This window comes from Amblyomma americanum, chromosome 4, assembly GCF_052857255.1.
Source record: "Amblyomma americanum isolate KBUSLIRL-KWMA chromosome 4, ASM5285725v1, whole genome shotgun sequence".
NCBI lineage: Eukaryota > Metazoa > Arthropoda > Arachnida > Ixodida > Ixodidae > Amblyomma > Amblyomma americanum.
Window position 1 is genome coordinate 173,725,362 of NC_135500.1, and position 21,320 is coordinate 173,746,681.

The window sequence follows — 21,320 nt, forward strand, 5'->3', positions numbered from 1 at the left end:
TTTATTAATTCGATGTCCGCGACGAAGGAAAAATTAGAAGGGAAAATCAAGATGGATGTGGCCGGTGGCGCTCAAAACAGCGGATACGCTCCCGACGCGAGGGAACGTACAAGTCGGACGCTAATTAGCACGGAATTAATTAGCTCGAATTAATTGCACCCGTCGTTCGGAACAGCCGGTGAAATTGGAGTACAGCGGAGACGGGCGCTGGATGTTCGGCGCGCGCACGTCTTGGCAGCTCTAGATGATTGGCCTTCCAGAAATTGGGAAAGCCAAACAAACCTTCAGCTACGGTTAGGAGGAAACAGGCACAGAATGGAAAACACGGCTCGCCGTCCAAGTACTGAAGCCTATTTCGAGCCCTCACGCATGGGGAAAAGCACGAATAAAGAGAGACATCCGGAATCAGAAACTACACGGAGCGCGTGCCGCGATCGACGTGGCCTTTAATGACGGCGCTAGCGTGTATAGAACGTGGGTAACGTCTTCCTACAGAAGCTATGCTGATGATCCCAATTTCGTTTTCTTCCCTTGATCCTCATTTTCCAAGTTGACGTTAGCAGCTCGCGTTGAAACTAATTGATTGAAGGTCTGGTGCAATGAATTTACGTATTACTTTGTTGCAAGACAATCTGGGAAGCGAGCCGCCATATTGGCGCTCGAAGGCGCTGTCTCGGAGAGCCAACGAAAAAAACAAGCAAAGATGTAGAGTAAAGACGAAGAGAGAAGAACAGGAAGTGCCGCATCTAATATCATTTTGTTTTGTTTCTGTTTCTGACGTGCTCAGTGTCAGAGCTAGGAGCTATATTTATTTTGAGCGTCGTTGCACTTGTTTGTTTCGTGCTTGGCCCTGGACTGAGGAAGCAACAGCTGACACCCACAAAGTGATGCGCAAGAGAATGGAAGATAACAGCTACTTTATCGATCCGGTTCTCCGAAGACGGGTGAGATAGATGCGTACAAAAAAACCAAAATCCTGAGAGACAGAAGCAAACCTACATAACGCATGCAGGCAGAAGGAGGACATTCAAAACACACGCCAGCTTTAATATACTTTTTAATGCCCTCATTCCCTTTTGCGTTTCTTTCGAAGCCCGACGTGTTATTTTTTTTTCTCTCTCTCGCTCTCTGTAACGAACTCCTCAATTTGGAACGTTGCCCGAGTCTGTGCATATAGTTCCTACGTCTCATACCCTTCGGCGACTGGACCGCTGATTGGTTCTCAGTGTATATTTCCGTGCTGCCTTTTGCCATTACTTTAAAACGCCCCCTCCCCCCTCCCCTCTCCCCCACCGATTTGCTTCATTTTTTGTGTGCGTGTGTGCGCCTCGGAAAGTTGCGTTAATATGCCATTGAGTGTGCGTGGATGTGTGTGCGTGTGTGCGTTCGATTGCGTAAGGTGTTCAATTGCGCATGCATTTGTACGATCATTTCTTTTTCCATTTTTTCTTTTAAACTTCACTTTGTTGTACAACGTGCTGGTTCTGCGCTTGCTCACTCGCTCGCTAGCAGCGATTCGCGCCAGTCATAGTGGCCGCCGACTGCGCATGCGCTGTGCGGCGCTCGTGTGCGTCGTTGCGAACCACGTTTCCATTTGTCAAAACACGGTGTGTCCCGCCGCCGCGGACCTCACCCGGCTTTCCGCGTGTGTGTATGTGTGTGTGTATGTGTGTGTGTATATGTGGGAGAGAGGGAGTGTGTAGCGCGCTTTAGGGGCTCTGCGCCGGACCGGAAAGCTCTTGAGTCCAGCTGTTGATGCGGTGGTCGAGGCGTGCGCCTCTGCGCCCTGTCTGGCAAGGGAGGAAATGAGTTTAATTACACGGACGAGTCCGGCTTGGCAGCGAGCGTGAACCGCCACCGTGCGGCTTCTGCATAACGAGGTTCTCTGTTGCGTCTGTTGTTTTCGAACGGTCGTTGCGTATTAATTGTTTCCTCTCTTTTCCAGCGTATTTTTTAAAGCCCAATGTGATGGTTTAATTAGCAATGTGCGCCGTTGAATTGAAAGTGAGAAATGCGAAACTACTGTGCGCGCCACACATGGCTGCTGACGCAAGCCCGGCGCTGTGCGAGCTAAACAGATCGGTCACTCTGAAGCCTATAACGGATGTGCAGGTAGCTGCAAAATATAACGGAACAATCAGTTTGTACATAAAGACGAATTTTGTTATTTTCTCTGGACCGAAATTTCAATATGTCGATGGGTATAATTTTCGAGACAGAAGCTACTAAAAAATAAAATGTGCATTAGTAACTCATACTTGAGAAGAAATGAGTGATATTGGGCCACTTTTTCAGGATATTCGTGCAACAGGCGCACCATTAGTAGCTTTTTATACAGGTCAAGTGCTCCTTCCAGGTTTCCAAAAACGAGACATATATAGGCGTACACATAGAAGAGACATAGACATAGAGCAGCACCGCCACGCCGTTCCTTTGTGTGCGTCTTTTTTGCTAGCTTTTCCATTTGAATACGATAATATACGACAGTACCGCGCTGTTGTCGCTGTTGTTGTTTTTGTTGTCCTCAGGAGGATAATGGCGAATGCCGACTGAGGGGTATTGGCCAAGACACAGGCGGTGACTGACAGGTGCTCAAAACGTTAAAATAAAAACATTAATAAATTGAAATGAAAAATAAGAATGCAGATTTGTTGTTTGAAATTTAAAAAAAAAATCAAACACTGTGAGATTGTCATGTGCGTCATTTGCTTCCTCCTTACTTCGTCCTTCCCTTTCTCTTTTACATTCCCGTGTTCTCTTCTGCCAAGGCAGGTATAGCCAACTGGAAATAATACGCCCTTTATGTTCATTCCTCTGATTAACTTCTCTTCCTTTTCTTCGTCTCATTGGCAGCGCGTAAGCTACAAGAAGAAAACGAGATAGGGTACCGCCTTGAGTTTTGTCGAAGAATAACTTGCTTATAGCTGCATAATAATGGGGCCATCGTAATCTGTCCACACTTTCGAAAAGAAACAGGCAGGTTAAGGAAATTCACATAACCAGTGTACTCTACCGGTACATTTGTCCGTGCAGAAAAAGGACCGCCTTATGCAAGAAAGATTTGCTGGGTGGCTTGTTGAATGGACTTCACTAGATTAAGGATGCCAGCAGTAACCGATACCAAGGAAGGCATGGGGGAATGTTTATTTCTTTTTTAAATGTTGGTGTTGATCAATCGGAAATTAGTAGCGTAAGCAGTATATGGCTGAAAGGTAATCGATTAAAAAAATATAAGGAAAAACCACCACATGCCGCCAAAAGGATCTGAACGCCGGACCTCCATATGTCGCACACGGTGCTATACCAACTGAGCTATAGCGGCGGCTGTCCAATTTTCTACTTTCGGTGGTATTTATGTTGCCTGTAACCTAACGGTAAGTGTGTTCAACGTTAAAAAAAAACAGAAACTTTCCTTTCTGTTTCTCTTGATTTCATTGACTGTTGGCTTTCTAAATACTTATTTCATAATGAACCCCTCATTTCTGTACCCTTGTCTGCCCTCAACTCGATTGAGTTTCTCTGCTCGGGATAAGCCTTATGCTATGAAGCGCTGAGTGCGCGGAGATCTTTCTGGTTGTTTCGCTAATGCAACCCCTAATCTCGAGTTGGCGCGTGTCAAGACTGGCGCCGTGCTGCTGTTCAAGCAAGGAGGCCGGCAGACAGTTCGTACGGGACCCGGCGGGAGTCGCGCTCCGAGCGAGCGATGCGAGTCCCTGCGCAGAGCCCCGCCTCCGGGCGCAATCGTCTCGTGTCTCCGCCTTTGTCCGTCTCCGACTGTGCGTCTCCGACTGCTGCGCAGCGCCCGCTTCCGACTGCGGCGCCTGCGCTCGCCTTGCCCAAGCTGCGTCGGGGCTGGGCCCCGGGCCCAGGCTCCTCCGAGGGTGCGGGGCGGCTCCCGGTCCAGCGACTCCCCTCTGTTCCCACTCTCTCTCTCTTTCCACGTGATTTCGGTGAGCTTGCTCTCTCGGTTCTCCGGTCTCATGAGAGTGAGGACTGTCTGACTGACTTTCTCTGCTGCTTATTCCGTGGATTGGACGTCCATTCGTTGAAAAAAAGAATTAGGCAGAGACACCTACGGCTGCTTACATACATGTGGACATTACTGTCCCTGGGTGCAATGTTTACGCACAATGTTTGTACATGCATTACATTTCTTTTCTACAAGCTATGAAACCACAGCGTCATACAGCGTTCCGGGTGGTGTCCAAGCGCGTATGACACCACCCGGAACGCTCTAGGACGAACTGTTGCATCACAATTTCGATACGCAAGTTTGGGAAGGCATACAATTAAAGGTTCATACGTCGTTGGTTCGAGTCCTTGTCGCAAGCTTGCCTCCAACCTGACTAGCACATGTAAGCTGTATGCAACGAGAAATCGTATGACGCCAGCCATAACGCTGCGCGACAACGCTGCGCGACAAACGGTTGCATCTCAATTTTGGCATGAACGTCGACAAATCTGGCGCCACATGGAGGTCGGCCAGTGGCTAGTATATGCAGATACACGACGTGTATAGGATTGTTTGTAGCGGCGTTGCTCGGCTTGCTGTGTGCGTCATACGGCCGCTTGACGATGTCACCCTGTTTTCCTTGTCATCTCTGAGATTTTCTGTACCATAGAGTAATAATGCTTTCGCATTAAAGAAAGGAAGCGAAGCCAGTGTTCGCAATTGTTTCCATCTGAAGGCTATCCGAATAACGAGTACAAAGAAAGAGATACAGACATTTTTTAAGTTATGGTGACTGCGGCTGGAGCAGTACAGGGTATCTAACGTCTCACTCCCACCGTTACAATCTCGCCGCAAAATTGGTCGCCTAACACTATTTCACAAGCTATATCATCACGTTGCGCTTCACAACTATTTCATGTCACCCCCCGAATACATTTCACGTCTCATCGATCACGGCCACAAGGTTGGCATCCCAACATGCCACACCAAATCTTCTTTTCAGTCTTATCTTCCTCGCACATCTGTGGAATGGAACCGCCTTCCCCCCGATATTGCAGCCATACCTGATAATAAAATCTTTCATGACGCTGTAGCTAATATTGTTTATTGTGAAGAAAGTTGATTGTGTGTTTTGTCTGCTTCCACTGTATTGTATACATTGTTTCTATACTATTTGCGTTTTCTGGATGTTGCTATTTGTTTTATTCTGGAGGAAATTTATTTTGTAATACCTATTTTCACTGTATTCTATTTCATTGTTTATCCTAAACCCACTCCCCTCTGTAATGCCTTTGGCCCTGAGGGTACGATAAATAAATAAATAAATAAATAAATAAATAAATAAATAAATAAATAAATAAATTGCAGGTATGTGGGAGAGCTAGGAGGCCCTTGTTCAGCAGTGCACATAATTTCGCTGATGGTGACGACGGGGAAGGTGGTGCTGATGTTTGTTGCCAGCTTAACGTGTCGTGGCTGTAAACTTTCATGATCACCAGATCATCCACTGAACAGGCATGTCGCCATGCGTAGTTAGTCTCTCGAGAGTGGACCCTCTGTGATGATTATCGCGATCGTAGTCCGCGCGGTCGTCAGTCTCACAGCGAGTGAACCAGTCGGAAACGACAATCGTTCCAAGTCATGCGTTAGATTATATGGTCCCTTGTTTTCGTACTTATCCTATAGCATGCTGCGCGTTAAATGTTCATTAATCCTGTTTTCGTTGTCAGCAACGGAGATGGGCACTTCAGCAGAATTAGAAGGATTGGAAGCAGTGATCATTGCAGTGGTCACTGTTTATGAAAATTTAACTGACGACCAGTTCGTTGCCTTTGCGTTTAAATCCCTACACATCGCAGACTTCTGAAACAGGAAAATGCGCTGTCTGCGGCTTTGAACGATTAGCTGCGGTCTACGGGGCCTCATTCAGTAGAATTCCTCTCTTCATTAAAGGAATGCCCGCGCCCCCTAGCGGTAACGAGCACCACCTGCGCAGCCGGTAAGCCTGCTGATCAACATGCTTGCCCACACAATACGCCAACCGCGTCTGCCAGTTAACCGGTCTGTTCTATTAGCATTGCAAAGCCCGCCCGGTTTCTAGTTAACTGACCACGTACGCGCAGAAAGGACAACCCGTCAACCATTAAACTTGAGGGCGCGTTTTATATCCAGCCGTGCAATAACTTTCCCTTCCCCGTGGACTTCGTCCTGCTCGTCGTCGCCGTCATTGTCTAATGACCGACGGACATAACTCATACCGCGCAGCGCACATCGCGAACAGTGTGGCTCCTCGCTGCTCAGCGGCTGCGATGAGATCCGGCCCTGAGCCTCTCAGACGCGCTTTCAGAGCCAGCGCACGCACTCAGCACGCACAACCGAGACGGCACTTGGGGCTCGATCTGCATCCATGCGCCAAGGTGCAGTCACCTCTGTGCCAGGCGGGAGAGAGTGCGCGCGCTTGCCGCGTCTTCCGCTCTCCCGCCAGAGGGAGGGTCGTTATGCTCTCCGTATACAATGCATCGGGAAGAAGAAGTGTTGTTCTGAGGCTAACGCGCGCATCTCCGGACTCCATGCATGCCTCCCGACGAAGAGACAATGGCGCTCCCAGCGCCGCACAGCGGCTCTTATACGCGGCTGCCGTGTGCAGTCATCTTCGGCGCTCGAGCCGAGTCTGTTTCCTCCCTGGGGTAGGTAGGTACCCCGGCCGGCAAGCGTTATAATAATAACCGCGCTCAGAGCAAAACAATCCGTGCGCCGGCCGGAAATAGAAGCGTATATACTCCGCCCTCCTCCTCACCCTCCTCCTCCTCGTTATCCTTTGCGCGCTCTTCTTCTCTGTGCTGGTTTTATTCTTTTCTAGCTCGATGTGACGCGCGCAGATTTTCGTTTTGTTGTGGTCGTTGTTGTTGTTGCTTCTGTTCTGTCTGACCCGTCGCGCCGCGGAAAGTGTTTCTCTTTTTTTTGTGTGCGTGTGGTTTTTCCTAGACGCCTCGCCGTCCTCGCCAACCGTTACTGAAGTGCGCTCTGCAGACGCGCACAGTATATAGGATTAGCGACCGAGCTTTACGAGAGGGCCTTGGCTCCGTGGAGGCGCCTGCATTACACGACTCGGCGCGCGAGCGTGTTCGGCTGCGGCAACCAGCGCACACGCTCACTAATTGGAGGAACACGGGTGCTAGATGCAAATACACGCCTGTTTCTCTTCTGTCTTTCGTTCGGGTTCGCGCCTTTCTTTCCTTTCCTCCTGTTCTTCGTCTTGCTTACATTCTTCTTTCTTTCACCTTTTCTTTTTTTCGGCGCGCTTTTGTTTTCTCCTCTGGCTGTGCGTTTTCGTCGCCTTTCCTTGCATACCTACATCTTCCTGTTTATGCAGTGACGCGCGCCTTGCGGGCGCCGTTCGCGCGCGAACGTAATTACGCCACGGCCGCCGCACGGCAGCAGCCCTTGTGTTGGCTTGATTGCGTTGTAGTTTTGCCGCTGCTGAGCTGCGTCGCCCTCGCGCGTGTTGATTGTTTTCCAGGCCGCGTGTCTGCCAGCCTGAGTTAAGCGTGTTGGCGCCTTTAGCCGCGGGTTATCGTCCATCCATCGCTATCGCGCTATTCTGCCACGCTTGTAACGACTCGCAGCTGACCCTCGTTACCGCGGCGTTCGTATATAAACGGAGTGTGGCGGGTGCAACCCTTGCGATTGACCCGTTAGGGAGTTCCACTCTGGTCAAGAGTTTGCGTACGAAATATAGACCGGCTGTGCGGGAGGAGCCACCGTGACAGACGGTTTTATCTTTTGTGAACAAGTTTTTTTCGCTGTAGAGCACGTGCTTAGGTTAAGACTTCTCAGCCGAAAAATGACGGTAGCGCGCAAAGCTGGGGAAGCACGTGCGACTTGTGTCCAAAAAATGATGCGGAATTCCCTTAAGCGCCCTGTTGAATAGTACTTCTGGAATCGACGTCGGTGTACCACTAGCAGTGTGACCCTTGAGAACGCAGACACTCTTTAATTTCGGCACTTTCGCCGTTCTTAATAACCTTATCTGTCACCTTCAACTGCGGACATGTTCAGACCGTGTGTCATTGCTTTTGAACAATAAGAATTGGATATAGCCAAAGTGCAATATTCCAAATATTATTTCAGCCTTCACAAAAAAAAAAAAACGAAATCCAGTAAGCTTTGTGTTGGGAACGTTAATTTAGAGCCGCCAATACTGGCTTTCCTGCCAAAAACTCATTGACAGCCGGTGATGTGGAAACCGATGCATCATTGTGAATCTTGAATTCCGCCAACCACGCGCACAAGTCTCTTCATCGACCTACAAGAACTGTCAAATAAAGCAACAAAAGTCCTCATGTGCTATTTCACTCTTCGACACAAATTTCTTGTGGGCGAATTCCTGATAGACAAAAACGACAGTAAACGTTGATTTCTTTCTCGATTTCTCCACGCCAGCCTTCTTCAGGCGAGGTGATGAGGCTGTTCGGAATTCAACAGCTTTTCCCAGCAACCATGCATAATCCGTCCGGAGTGATTACTCCTCTTATGAAGTTGGGCTTGCCTGCCAAACGATACTATTCACCGTTACCAATTTGAACACATGATTTTCTCCGCAAACCGTTGCTCCAAATCAGCCCAAGTTTTACCTTGCAGTAACACTTGGGCCGTCTGTCTTCGTCTCTCAGAAAATTATGTGGTTATGGAGATTCGTGAGAGGAAATCAATTAAATAAGCTTGCATAGAAATGTTCACAACAGCATTTACGCAGATAAAGAGGCATTTTAGTTGGGCAGAATAATAACGAGCTTAACAGCTTTCGCACAAACGCAACCGTAAAGGGTACTAACACGCACCTGAAACCCTATATAGGTTAGGTATCGTCACCGCATATTTTTCGAGACAAAGCCCCCAGGAGAGGCCATTAAAAGCCTAATCGAGAAAAGAAGTGTCATCAGTCATAAAGTTCGTCCCTTGGTTGCAGGGAGGTGACGTCTCCAAACCGGATAATTCCCATTGGCTCGAGGGAAGTGACGTCACTTCTGGTAACAGCATCAAGTTGCTATCGCATTGCCAACGCATAATGTAATCAGGTGTTGTTGGGAATTTTTTCTTATTACCTCTTCGAGGGAGTTTTCAATAGCTGCGCCTATTTTCCTTGAGTTGCCGAGAAGGGGCCCAGAAACGTGACCTCGAATCATCGTCGCACGTTATAATTGTTCCGCCGAAACTTCCGCGTTCGATGCCATTCTGACGGAAGAGCCGAATGACAGATCATCGCGTCCAAACACAGCGCATAATCCCTGTGCTGCGTAAGCTGCAACAGACACCGCAGGAAGAACTTCGCGCGTGAGCGATTTCTGTTCGCGACTCTCGTAAGTTTACTGCCCTGGCACACCGCTCTTTCGGCGTTCCGATCGGCTGTGTGCATGTGCTATAGCTGGCTGAATTGCAGCGTGTAGCTTTCTATCGAGCGTTTGCTGTAACGCAAACCCCTTTATCTTGCTGAAGAGCAGGAAAAATAAAAAAAGTAGGGCGTTGTTGTGACGGCCTACAAGACTCCTGGTTGATCTGTAATCCCAACTTGCATTCGTGCTTCATATTGAATGTAATTAACACCGGAGCCAAGTGCAACAGTAAGCACCCAAGGTTAAAATGCCTAATTCTTTTTTGTTAATGTGATTACTGTTCTCTTATGAATTAACGAAAGTACGGGACGATCAGATCTCTGATGCGACAATTCTGCGACAGCAGCTAGATGCCCAAGCAGCTGCTTGGGCATCTAGCGGGTGAAGGTCTTGTGGAGGTGGAGGTAGGTGGATTGGGGATGGCTGGCTCTTCTGGAGGGTAGAGTTTGATGTTTGTTTAGTGGATGACGCTTCTGGGGGCTATGGTTGTGTGGAGAGTGGACGTAGCCTCTGGAGGGGGAAGGTGCGTATGCGAGGGGTGTTTCCAGTGGGTATAGACGGCGAGGCTATAGACAGACAGACGCCGGCATTTTCTCGTTGTGACACTGGTATTGTTTTCGCAGTAAAACACAGAAAGTGTACCTTACAGTCCATACCAAAGAGGGCGGTTACAAGTGCTTGGCGATAATCTGGTCTGCCGAAATATGAGAGAGAGAGAGAGAGAGAGAGAGAGAGAGAGAGAGAGAGAGAGAGAGAGAGAGAGAGAGAGAGAGAGAGAGAGAGAGAGAGAGAGAGAGAGAGAGAGAGAGAGAGGGTTTATTGACTTGAAAGGCAGAGAGGTTGGCCTGAAAGATATCTGGCCTGCTACTCTGCACTTGGCAACGGGAAGAGGAGAAAAAAGAGGGTCACGATGGGGGGTGATGATGATGGGAGGAGGCAGATGAAAAAATACATAAAACAATGCACACTTTCTAACATCACAAACGCGAGGCAAGGTCCGTGTCGCTTAAAAAGCGTGAGAGCGCTCGCGTTGCCTGTACAGTTTTCAAACTATCTGGCCAAGCGCCGAGGATCAAATCCTCCGAGAGGGGCCTCGTGTCCATAGACCTCAAAACAGATGCAAGCATGAGTCTTTCACGTGTATATGCCGGACACACCACTAAAACATGTTCTATAGTCTCTTGCACGCGACATGTGGTACAGTCCGAGTAGTCAGCTTGTCCTATTAAGTGCAAGTATTTGCGCGTGAAGGCAACGTTTAACCGTAATATATGGATTACGCATGCAATATTGTATGGTATTCCGCGAGGAACAGAAAACGTCATCGCCGGATCTAGCCGTTTAAGGCGTATGTGTCTAGTGTCTGGCAGGGCCCAGTACCTAGCCGTCGCACTCATCATTGATTCCGAAAGGAGACAAATGGTGTCCGGTCTAGAGAACGGCACAGCTGTACGCAAAGCACTGCAGAAGGCGCTCCTTGCTTCAGCGTCGGCGGTCTCATTTCCATCGAGTCCGCAGTGTCCAGGGATCCACTGAAACACTATACGGTGGCCTTTTCCCTGAGCAAATGACAGGAGACTAATGATATCAGGAGCCAGAGCTTGGTAGGCGGTGTGACGAAATGTAATCTGGCTTCAGGGTTATTATACAGGAAGGCCGACACGTCTGCTTCAACTCAACATGTAAACATGTCGTCGGTCGGGTTGTTAGCTATTTTATCGCAGGTATAAAAAAACCAGCGCAGTCCCTGCATATGCAATCTCTGTAATTCTGAAGTAAATTCGGCAAGTTACAGATCTGGAGCTTACTCGCTAGAGCTAGTGCCAAAAATGACTACGGTGAATTAAGTGCCATGTTTCCGTTGTCATACGCTATTTGTTTCACTTTACAGCCTCTATCACGCTCAATATCGACGAAGGCAACTTCAGCGCCCCTAGTGGAACCTAAAGTGTTCGTTCTGGCCATACACGCTTTAGATATCCGCAATTTCGCGGCGTCGGGTAGCAAACAGCACCTACCAAGCCAAGCGTCTACGGAATGGCTTTGCTCACGCACTACGCACACTTAGCAGCTGTTTCTCGGCGAACACTTCGTTATGCCTCCCAAACCACGGCGAAGGCTCGCTACACCGCGGCAAGAAGACAGGAGGAGGGTAAAGACAAAGGGAGAAGAAGGAAAGAGAGGGGGGGGGGGGTGAGTAGAGGAGGAAGAAACTAATAGATTCTTTCTCCGGAGAAATTGCGTTCGCAAGACGAATGCCTGAGCGTTTGCGGGCGGCGGCCGCGACGGTGTCCGAGTGTTTCTCCTTCAGGTGCGTAATAGAACGCGTTTGCGCGGCCACGGGAAGGGGGGAATTAAGCATGTTGGCGCCTCGGTGCCAGGTTTACACCCACCCGCGCTGTTGCACCTTTCCCCTCTCTCCCTCTCTCTTTCCCTTTCCATTTCTTTCCTCCGCACAGTTTCCTTGTTGATGCACGCCTTCGACTCTTTTTTTTTTTTCGTTCGTCTTCGTTTCCTTGTGGCTTTTCGTGACCGTGTGTGTGCATGTGTTTGTGCGTGTGTGCTGGAGGACTTCACCTGCCGCCGCGGCCTCTCTTTGCACGCGCTGAGTTCATTAGGCTGCTATATACGCCGGAACGAGTTGTCTTTGGGAAACTGATTAATGATTGTGCGCGCTCATGGTCTGGCCAGTTTTCTCTCTCTTTGTTTAGCTGCGCGTTTGCTCGCACTCTGGTCGTACGCATGATTCAGGAAGAAAAAGAAGAAAAAAAGAGACCCAACGAAAACAAGGGAGGGTTCCTTGTGCAGTCCGCGGCACTTGCGATGCTTTTCGGCGTTTTAATTTTGACGTTTTAATGTGTGGGCGAGTCTGAGCGCCTGTCGCGATATCGCTGCTGGAACAATAGAGGGAAGCTCGAGATTTACACCTCTCCTATTCTTCTCGGAGTATTTTTCGGTCTTGAGCGGCTATTCTCACTCCTTGCGGTAATAGCAGTGGATGCGAGTGGCCGGAAGGAATTGCATTTCCGACGTCTTCCGACTCTCAGCTAACTGCGGCTCATCCGTACCCAGGCGGCTGAATTGGTTGCTTCACAGCCCCTTGAGGCGCCGCCTTGTCCAGTAGCCTGGGACTACTTCACGCCATTTCAGGCTTTCCAAGTAATTGCGGCTCGTCCTTGTCGGTAAAGAGCAGCGACGGAGTCGGGGCCTATGGGATGGTATGGAAAGAAAAATATTAAGAAAAACAGCTCACAGAGTTCATAGTTGTCTCACAGTGATATAGCTGTACCTCTCCTTGGTGGGCAAAATGAATCCGGAATGGGAGCATTCTTTTCGGTCAGGCAGTCTTGATATCCTCGGGGAGGATGATCTTTAGTGATGAAAGCTAATCAAGTGACAGTCTTTACCACTGTCTGGTTGCGGCGAAGCCTTCTACACAGACAAGCTTGTACACAAGACTTTTTCTACTCTCGTTTTGACGGAAGTGAAAGAAGCAGCTGACAATGGCACTGCGATACTTCAAAGACAGTTACAGGTGGTGCATGAACATCAGGACTGGTGGCGTTTCATTTGTGATGCCACTGGGGGTAACTGTCGCACTCAATATAGCTATCAGAAAATAGAGCCCTCAATTTTAATAAGGAGGAGTACGCTCAATCCGTGGTGGAAAATGAAGTAGGGACGACAGGAAAAAAGAACACGGGACGTCGGAAAAGGTGTGAACAAAATGTTTTCTAACCCATATATAAGTTTTGGGGCACTACGAAATAATCCGGAAGCACAAAAAACATTGTTCCGTCGTGACGGCAGCAGTCGGGCAGCAAGAAGACAGCTGGAGTATTTGAAAAGAAACTCTTTATTGGGCTAGCCTGCGCCCCATAAAGAACTGAACAACTCGGCGATCTCGATAGCAGCAAGTGTGCTCGGCGATCGACGATGGGACCGTCCGCCGCTCACAGTCGCACTCAACTTAAAGCTAACGAAGAACTTTCGATATGAAGCGCGGAAGGCACCAACAACAATCTCGAACAACGTACAAGCGGTTGTGCGTGGTTGCGATCATTCCAGATAAGTCTGGTCGCGTCTTCTCTAACAAATAAATAGATGAAATCGAGTTCCCGCCGACTGTCGGATGTCGCCGCTTGAACAGCACATTATGAAGCTCCGCGGCGTTACTCCCCTCTTAAGAAGCATCGGCCTCGATGCTTTACAACGAAAAGGGTCGACAAAAATAAACACTGATAATGCAAACACAAAGCGTCCAATAACGCGCATTTTGGGGCTTCTGGCGCACGACGTGTAGAACATCTGGGCTTGTCCTGCGCTGCTGAGATTCTGTCACTCCATCGCGAGGACGATTTTATAGTCAAGGTATCCGATTCGACGACCGATCTTGCATGGGCCGATGCAGCGGCGTGAAGGCCTTTCGCTTAGTCCGCGGTGACGAATTGGCGTCCACACTCGCACATGGTTACCTGGCTTACATTCCATGTGGCGTCGGCCTGGATTGTAGCGTCGGGCGTCGGTACGCTGTTAGTCTTTAATCCGTAGCCGTGCGAACCGTTTCCTGCGCGCTGAAGGGTCCTAGTTTCCCTGCCACGGATGAGCTCATTAGTGTTTTAAACGACGACGACGTAGTGGGGATGGCATCCCAGGTCTTGCGTTCAGTGTCGACATACATGGAGAGCATGTCCGCAATCGTTCTTGTTTAAGCGCTTCGTTAGCCCAGTCGTTTGTGGGTGGTACGCTGTCGTCTTCCGGCGGTTCGTCTCGCTGTACTGCAGGATTTATTGGGTAAAGTCAGCTGTAAACGTCGTTTCCTTATCCGTGATGAGCGCTTCGTTGGCACCGTGGCGAAGGAGGATGTTTTTGACGAAGAATTTGGTGACTTCTACGGCTCTACGACAGGGCAGGGTTTTCGCTTCTTCCTAACGGGTCAAGCAATCGATTGCTATTATCCACTTTTTGCCGGATGTCGCCGTTAGGGAGGGGCCAGGTGGGTGCATACCGATCTGCTGGAAAGATCTAGTTGGTGGCTGGATTGGCTGCAGAAACCATGCTTGCATCAGTGCTGATCTCTCTGCGTCTTCATCGAAATGACCGAGGTCCGGAAGAGCCTGATTGGTGCTGAAGTTCTCTGAAGGCTTCAGGTTGCATATACAGCTTCCGATGTGAATTGCACGTCTACTTTCGTTAGTCCCTTCAAGGGTTCGGCGATGCGCGAAAATCTCTCGATAAGCTGTCGGTAATATGCGCAACAGCTTTCATATCGGTCGGATGTGGAAACTGCGTGATAGCAACTGCTTTCTGAAGATCTGGGCGTAATGTGTCCTCACTGGCACATCTCTGGCTTCAACCTTAGGCCTGACGACTTGATTTCCTCCAGCACTTTCCGAAACCTTCATTCATTCATCTATCCATCCGGCATTCATCCGGCCTAATGAATGCGGTCTTCTCTCGATCTCTTCCATCGACCTCAGTTTGTCAGGAACCGCTCTTGAGGTCCATCGAAGAGAGATACTTGGCGTTGCATAGCCGGTCGGTCCAGTGTGTTGTCGCTGTGTGGAAGGGGGTACACATCTTCCTTCGTAATGTCGTTCAGTCAACGGTGATCGAAGCCGACCCGAAGTATATCGTCTTTCTTTCTCGGCAGAACAACCGGTGCCTCCCAGGAGCTCTTCGACGGCTGGATGACGTCGTCGCGAAACATTTCTTCCTCTTGGCCCCGGATGCCTTGGCGTTCTCACCGCGACACACGGTAGGGGCTTTGGCAGAGAGGTTGGGTGTGTTCGTCGGTCATGATGTGGTGTTTGACAACCGGTGGTTGTCGGACCTTCGATGACGTGGAAAAACACTCCTTGTAATTTCCAAGAAATCTGCCTGTTCCTGTCTGTTTCGCTGCAGTGCTGGGTTGACGTCGATGGTGGGTGTGTGGTCGAGTTCGGGCGAGTATTTTGTGGATCGGTCGGAAAGGGCTAATGCAAAGTTCCAAGGAGGACTACAATCATTCCAAATAAGGTTGATCGCATCTCGCGTTACCAGCAAAATGATGAAGCCGCGTGACCGCGGCTTTAAGCACGAACGGACAATAATTACAAAGTCTCGCGGCAGTATATGGACCGAAATCGATATATTACTCTAACACGCATGTCGTTTGAGTGCGCCCACTGGTATCGCTGTCGATGGTTGTGACCAGGGTGCCCCATTATGCTGCTATATGGTGTGCCAAATGTTGTGGAATACTGAGCTTACTGAACATTTAGCATACATAAGAGAGCATGGAAAGGCCTTGATAATTCTGGACCTGTTACATTATGTTGTAACGCCGGAAGTTACACATTTATATTTATAAATTCCTTATTCCGAAATTAACACACCTTACGATGGGAAAGCAGTTCGTCGATTGATTGATATCACACGGATGATATTTGTTATGTATATGTACCTAGATAAGTGAGATAGCCAGCATGCATACAACACTACATATACTTGTAAGACTCTCGAAGAGCCACTGGCTGAGTGGTTATGGCGTTCGGCTGCCGGCCCGAAAGACGCGGGTTCGATCTCGGCCGCGGCGGTCGAATTTCGATGGAGGCGAAATTCTAGAGGCCCGTGTTCTGTGCGATGTCAGTGCACGGTAAAGAACCCCAGGTGGTGGAAATTTCCGGAGCCTTTCACTACGGCGTCCCTCATAGCCTGAGCCGCTTTGGGACGTTAAACCCCCATAAACCAAGCCAAACCAGACTCTCGAAGCAATCTTTTTCTCACTCTCACTTTCTTAGAAATATGTTGCGACTCAAGAGGCAAATATGCTTATATTATACTTGGAACAAAACACGCCTGTCATATTTGCACGAGTGCATGCGCTGCCATATTTAGATAGCATATGCTAAATACCCTGAATATGTAGTTATTATGCCCAATAATACATATTGAACTCTCGATCCTAATCACCTCTACACAGCCAGTTTAAGATCTCGCATATATCGGAGATGTGTCTTTTCGAGAGATTTGTTAATGCTCAACGTCATGTAGCATGGTTTCTTTTGTTCATTTTTATAGCTTTTTAACGTTATTAGCTTGCATTTTTCTGCTAATAAAATTGTTTTCAACTATAGTAACAACATGTTGACTGAAACTCGTCTTTTTCGTTTTAATCTTCATCCTGCACTACGCTGCCCCGGCTCCAATACCACTTTACGACATCAAGATATTGTGAAAAGAAAAAAAAAAAAACCGGTCCCGAAGCGCGCGTGGGTGCGTGCGTGTGCGCTTCTGAGTTATGTGCGCAAAGTACTACACGCTCTCTCCTAATTCCTTTCCGCACACAAGTATAGCACACACATATGCTCTTCCTGCCATTAACCGCACACAGGTATAGAACTAGACGCCGTTAATGAAAGAATTGCGGGCTCAGCGGCACATCACATATGCTCTTCCGGCCATTAACCGTGTAGATTTTTTGCACAGATGCGTCCATATAATTAGCTTTTTCTCCGTCGCTCGTGTTCTAACGTTTCTTTTCGTATACTGTGGTGGTGACATGAACTTGATTGCCTACACAGTGCCTAAACTTACGCCAACGCGCCTCTTCCTCTACTTCCCTCGTATCACATAGCGTGTTCGAAGTTTTTCATACGCTCTTGGTTTTGGAAACATTTTGTCCGCCTGTGGAACAGTTGCATTAGCCACCGCTGTCAGCTATATGTATAGGGCAGCAATAAGGAAACGTCGGCTAGTTCAAAACACTGCGCAGCAACAAACCATTTGCCTATAAGCCCAGCGGGAAGGCGGCGACCAGAAATAGAAATCAGGCATATTCCAACGCCATACAAGAAGGAAATCAAATAACCCTCAGCAAGTTGAAATGAACACCTTTTGTTATTAACCCAACGACAGAACCCGCGTCAAGAAATAAAGAAGGCAGTTAACGTGCGAGACTAAGCATTATTTTTTTTCGTGTCACAAACGCATTCAGGCCACCTTTCTTGTTTTTTTTTTCCTCGGGCTTTTGATACGCCATATAAATAAAGGTCAGATTAAATTTGTCTAACGTTGATTCACCTTGGCCACGCGAGGTGCACTGAACAGCATGGAGAGATAACTAAAATATGTGTTTTGATACCGGAAGCCTACAGCCCCAAGGCTGGAGGCGCGACCACTGCTGCGCTTATTGCCCTACCGGAGAGTGGCTTCAACATGCAGTCCTACTTTCGCCATCTGTAAATTTGTGCGCTCCTTGCCAGCGCTCGTTTCGAGAATTATTGTGCCTTTTCTCATGATGGCTGCCGCTCTTTTGACATCGTACATTCCTAGATAATTCATATCACAGCGATCACCGTTGCTCAGTTGGTAGAGCACCGGAAGCGAAATTCGGAGGTCGTGGGTTCGGATAGCACCAGCGGCAGGTGGTTGTTTTTCTACTGCTTTCTAATCAACTGTTTTTTTTAGCAATAAAATAATTACACTGTTAATCTTCGATTGATAAACAGACAAAAAATAGAAACATTCCCCTAAGCACCTTCGTTTCTGTGGCTGTTGGCTTCCTTCATATGTAGTTAAGCGTGAGTGCGACCAAAGCAGCGACACCTATGGGCGCTGATAGCACACGCTAAAAGCACCACCTGGTGTCCGCGCTTCAGCTGTCCATACGAAATCTCTCCAATATATCACTCTACTCGAGCAGGACAGTTGGAGTTCCTACACCGCTTTGCCCAGTCACGGAGACTCCGACCTGTACTCTCTCAATTATCGCGTCGCCACGAGTACGAACAAGAAATGAAGTCGCACAGAGCCTAGGGTAAGGAACGAGAGAATTGGAGCAAGCGACCACCTGTTCCCCCTCTGCAGGCCGCACAGTGCGAGCCAGCATCCGTCCCGGCCGAGTCCTTCTTCGCCCACTTTCCAATTGTGTCTCCGCGATTAGCTTCTTCTCCTCCCCCGGCGGCGGCTGTGGCGGCGTCCATTTATCAGTGGGCGTTCCGGTCGAGATCGTTTTGACCCGTCCGACCGTTCCTCCGGGGGAGCGAGGCCGGCGAGCCCCGAGGGCGAACACGCACATGCCTTCCACGCCCCACCTGAATGCTCCAAGGGGAAGGCTGTGCATGCGGCTGAACACGGCTGCTGCGAGAGATCCGCGATCTTTCGACGCGTGCCTTTGTCGCTGCTGCGATTTCTTCTTTTTTTTTTTTTTTGTTGAGAGAGCGCACGCTCTGTACGCTTTAATGTCAAACTGGAAAGCGAGATTGAGCCGACTGCGTCGTTATGCTCACTGCCGGATTCTCGGGCTGTTTAAGACGCGTTTACTTGGCGTGAAAAAAAAGCGAAGACGGGACTAAATACGGGGAAAACAGAGGTCCGGACTGAAATCAATACGCTTTTGCAGAGTGGTGAATTTGTAACAAAGAGCTCACGACGAGCCTTTTTGCGAGTGAACGTGTTGAAACACTTTGTGTCCACCTGCGCAAAGTACCGGAAACGTGTTGTACAAGAAAAAAAGAAATAAAGAAAGGAAGAAAGCACGAAAGAGAAATAAATAGAAAGAAAGAAAGAAAGAAAGAAAGAAAGAAAGAAAGAAAGAAAGAAAGAAAGAAAGAAAGAAAGAAAGAAAGAAAGAAAGAAAGAAAGAAAGAAAGAAAGAAAGAAAATATGAACAGTGGCTGTTGTGCTTGTAGTCTGCTGCGGTGTCACGTTATATAGTGCTAACCTTTTTTTTTCGTCGCGACTGTACGTTTTGCTTGTACTTTTGTGTACCGTGGCAGACTTCTTTAGCTTCGGGGCGACTGCAGGTAATCTTTAATGTGATGATGCCAGTAACCAGTTATACTGAAGAAATCCAGCAGTGGCGGAACATCCTGCATCCATGATTCCATCGTTTAATAATGCGTTAAGGAGGTCTGCCTAAGCACCCTAAAGGAACAAGGTTAGCCGACAACCGCTTGTTCTGGATGCCGCCATCAAACTGTCCATTTGTGCGGGGTTAGAAGAGGTGCCGTCGAATCAGTCAGTGTACGGGACGAGAATTAGTTGGACGACAACACCTGAGAATTTCACCAGCGGACTTGTTGGCTGGGTGGAGCTTGCACCGACGCCATAACTGTACCACGTGCGAGAGCACAAGCTTCCCGACCCGGAGACATCGCCGCAGGCGTGCCGATTGCGCGGGCTCTGCAGGCGGACACGGGCACTTACGTATACGGCGTTGGGTGTTGCCTCGTATCGAATGCCGCTCGCGGGACGGCTCCCCGGATGTAATTGCGAGATTCGAGAGTGCGCCTTGCAACCAGCGACCAGGTAACGTACACACAGACACGCCGCGAGCAGTTGGGGCTGCAAATTTATTGCGGCTCGCGCCGTGTGCATTTAGCAGGCATGCGCCAACGTGTGCCCAGCACTGCAGTGGAGGACCCCACAGGAAGACGATAAGAAAGCCTCGTGCACGCTCTGAGAAGCCGCGTGAAATACTATCCGGCAGCCGTTGTGCACTGCCTGAGCATAGCGAGCACTGCCCATTTGCACGGCTCTCTTCGCTGTGTGCAGTCGATACACGCGTGTCGTGTCTGCCCGCCGCAGGTTATGCGAGCGTATATATAGCATCTTATATGCACATTGGTGGGGTATATAGGCACGTATACTCCCACCGGCGCCCTGTGATGAACTTTGATGGCATGGATGCAGCGATCTGCAGCACCCAGTGGCGGTTAACTTCCGGTCGCTCTGCGTTACCGGCACCTCAGTCGGATGCAAATGCTGGATGCCATTTGCTAGTTCTTAATCTGCCCGCCCGGTGTTCGCGTCCGTTTTCCTTGTTTTGATTCATCGCTTTTCCTCTGCCTGCTGTGGATTGTAGCAGGCGTTCATTTCCTTCATTTCAAAAGCATTCATTTCCTTAGATTTATGCCCTTCGAGCGACGTGCGGTTGTTCTTAAACGTTGTCCCAATTCTTCGTCGCCCTTTCTTGCTGTGTCTTATTACTGAATTTTTACTTTTTACCTTGTGTCATGCTCTACTTAGCAGGGACCAAGTGAACCGAGATTAGTGGCTGGATACAATTACTTGTTGCATTTATTATTCTTTTCTTTAATGCTGGTCGAATCTACTTGCCTTTTAGCGTATTTAAGCACAAGACTCTGCGTGCATTGAAGTGCTGCAGACAGCCAGCTCGCAGGCTGCAGGCATTTGTATAAAGAGAGATATCCCAACTTGGTCGAATCGTGTGCTGTTTACCGTTGCAGTGTGCTCTATGACGTATTCAAGGGCGGAAATTTACGAGATGTGACTGTGCGGAGAAAAACAATTTCTTCGCTGCTACGCAAACCAGCTCACTGAAGATTTGGAAACTTGGGGCTGGGTGGGGGATAGGGGGTGGGGGTGGCATGCATACCGTGTTAGCAGCATGAAACAAATTCCAGTTTTGTAGCGAGGCACCGCAAAAATCTTTTTTTCGAACCACCCGTCGCGGTGGCTCAGTGGTTAGGGCGCTCGACTACTGATCCGGAGTTCCCGGGTTCGAACCCGACCGCGGCGGCTGCGTTTTTATGGAGGAAAAACGCTAAGGCGCCCGTGTGCTGTGCGATGTCAGTGAACGTTAAAGATCCCCAGGTGGTCGGAATTATTCCGGAGCCCTCCACTACGGCACCTCGTTTTTCTTTCACTCCCTCCCTTATCCCTTCCCTTACGGTGCGGTTCAGGTTTTCAACGATATATGAGACAGATACTGTGCCATTTCCTTTCCCCAAAAACCAGTTATTATTATTATTATGGTTGCGAACCAGCACCCCGTTTATTCATAGCATGCATTACGCTGAACGCTTTGTAACGTTGCGGAATGCTTGCATGCTTGTCATGCCCTCTAAAATTTACTTCTTTGAGGGTCTGAGTGTGTGTGAGTGAGTTTGAGAGAATGTGTGTGTGTGTGTGTGTGTGTGTGTGTGTGTGTGTGTGTGTGTGTGTGTGTGTGTGTGTGTGTGTGTGTG

The 21,320-nt window shown here is 48.9% G+C and overlaps 1 protein-coding gene across 6 annotated transcripts in view; it reads left to right on the plus strand.

The window, feature by feature from the left end:
* LOC144128672 (dachshund homolog 1-like) overlaps window positions 1–21,320 on the plus strand; it is a 222,953-nt gene that overhangs the window by 25,638 nt on the left and 175,995 nt on the right. For 3 of the 6 annotated variants that reach the window (XM_077662261.1, XM_077662259.1, XM_077662260.1), the window contains exon 2: window positions 14,999–15,103. The exons of the other annotated variants lie outside the window; for them this stretch is intronic. In XM_077662261.1, the coding sequence (XP_077518387.1) occupies window positions 14,999–15,103 (105 nt within the window). The remainder of the gene's footprint in view (window positions 1–14,998; window positions 15,104–21,320) is intronic. 6 annotated transcript variants of the gene reach the window in all.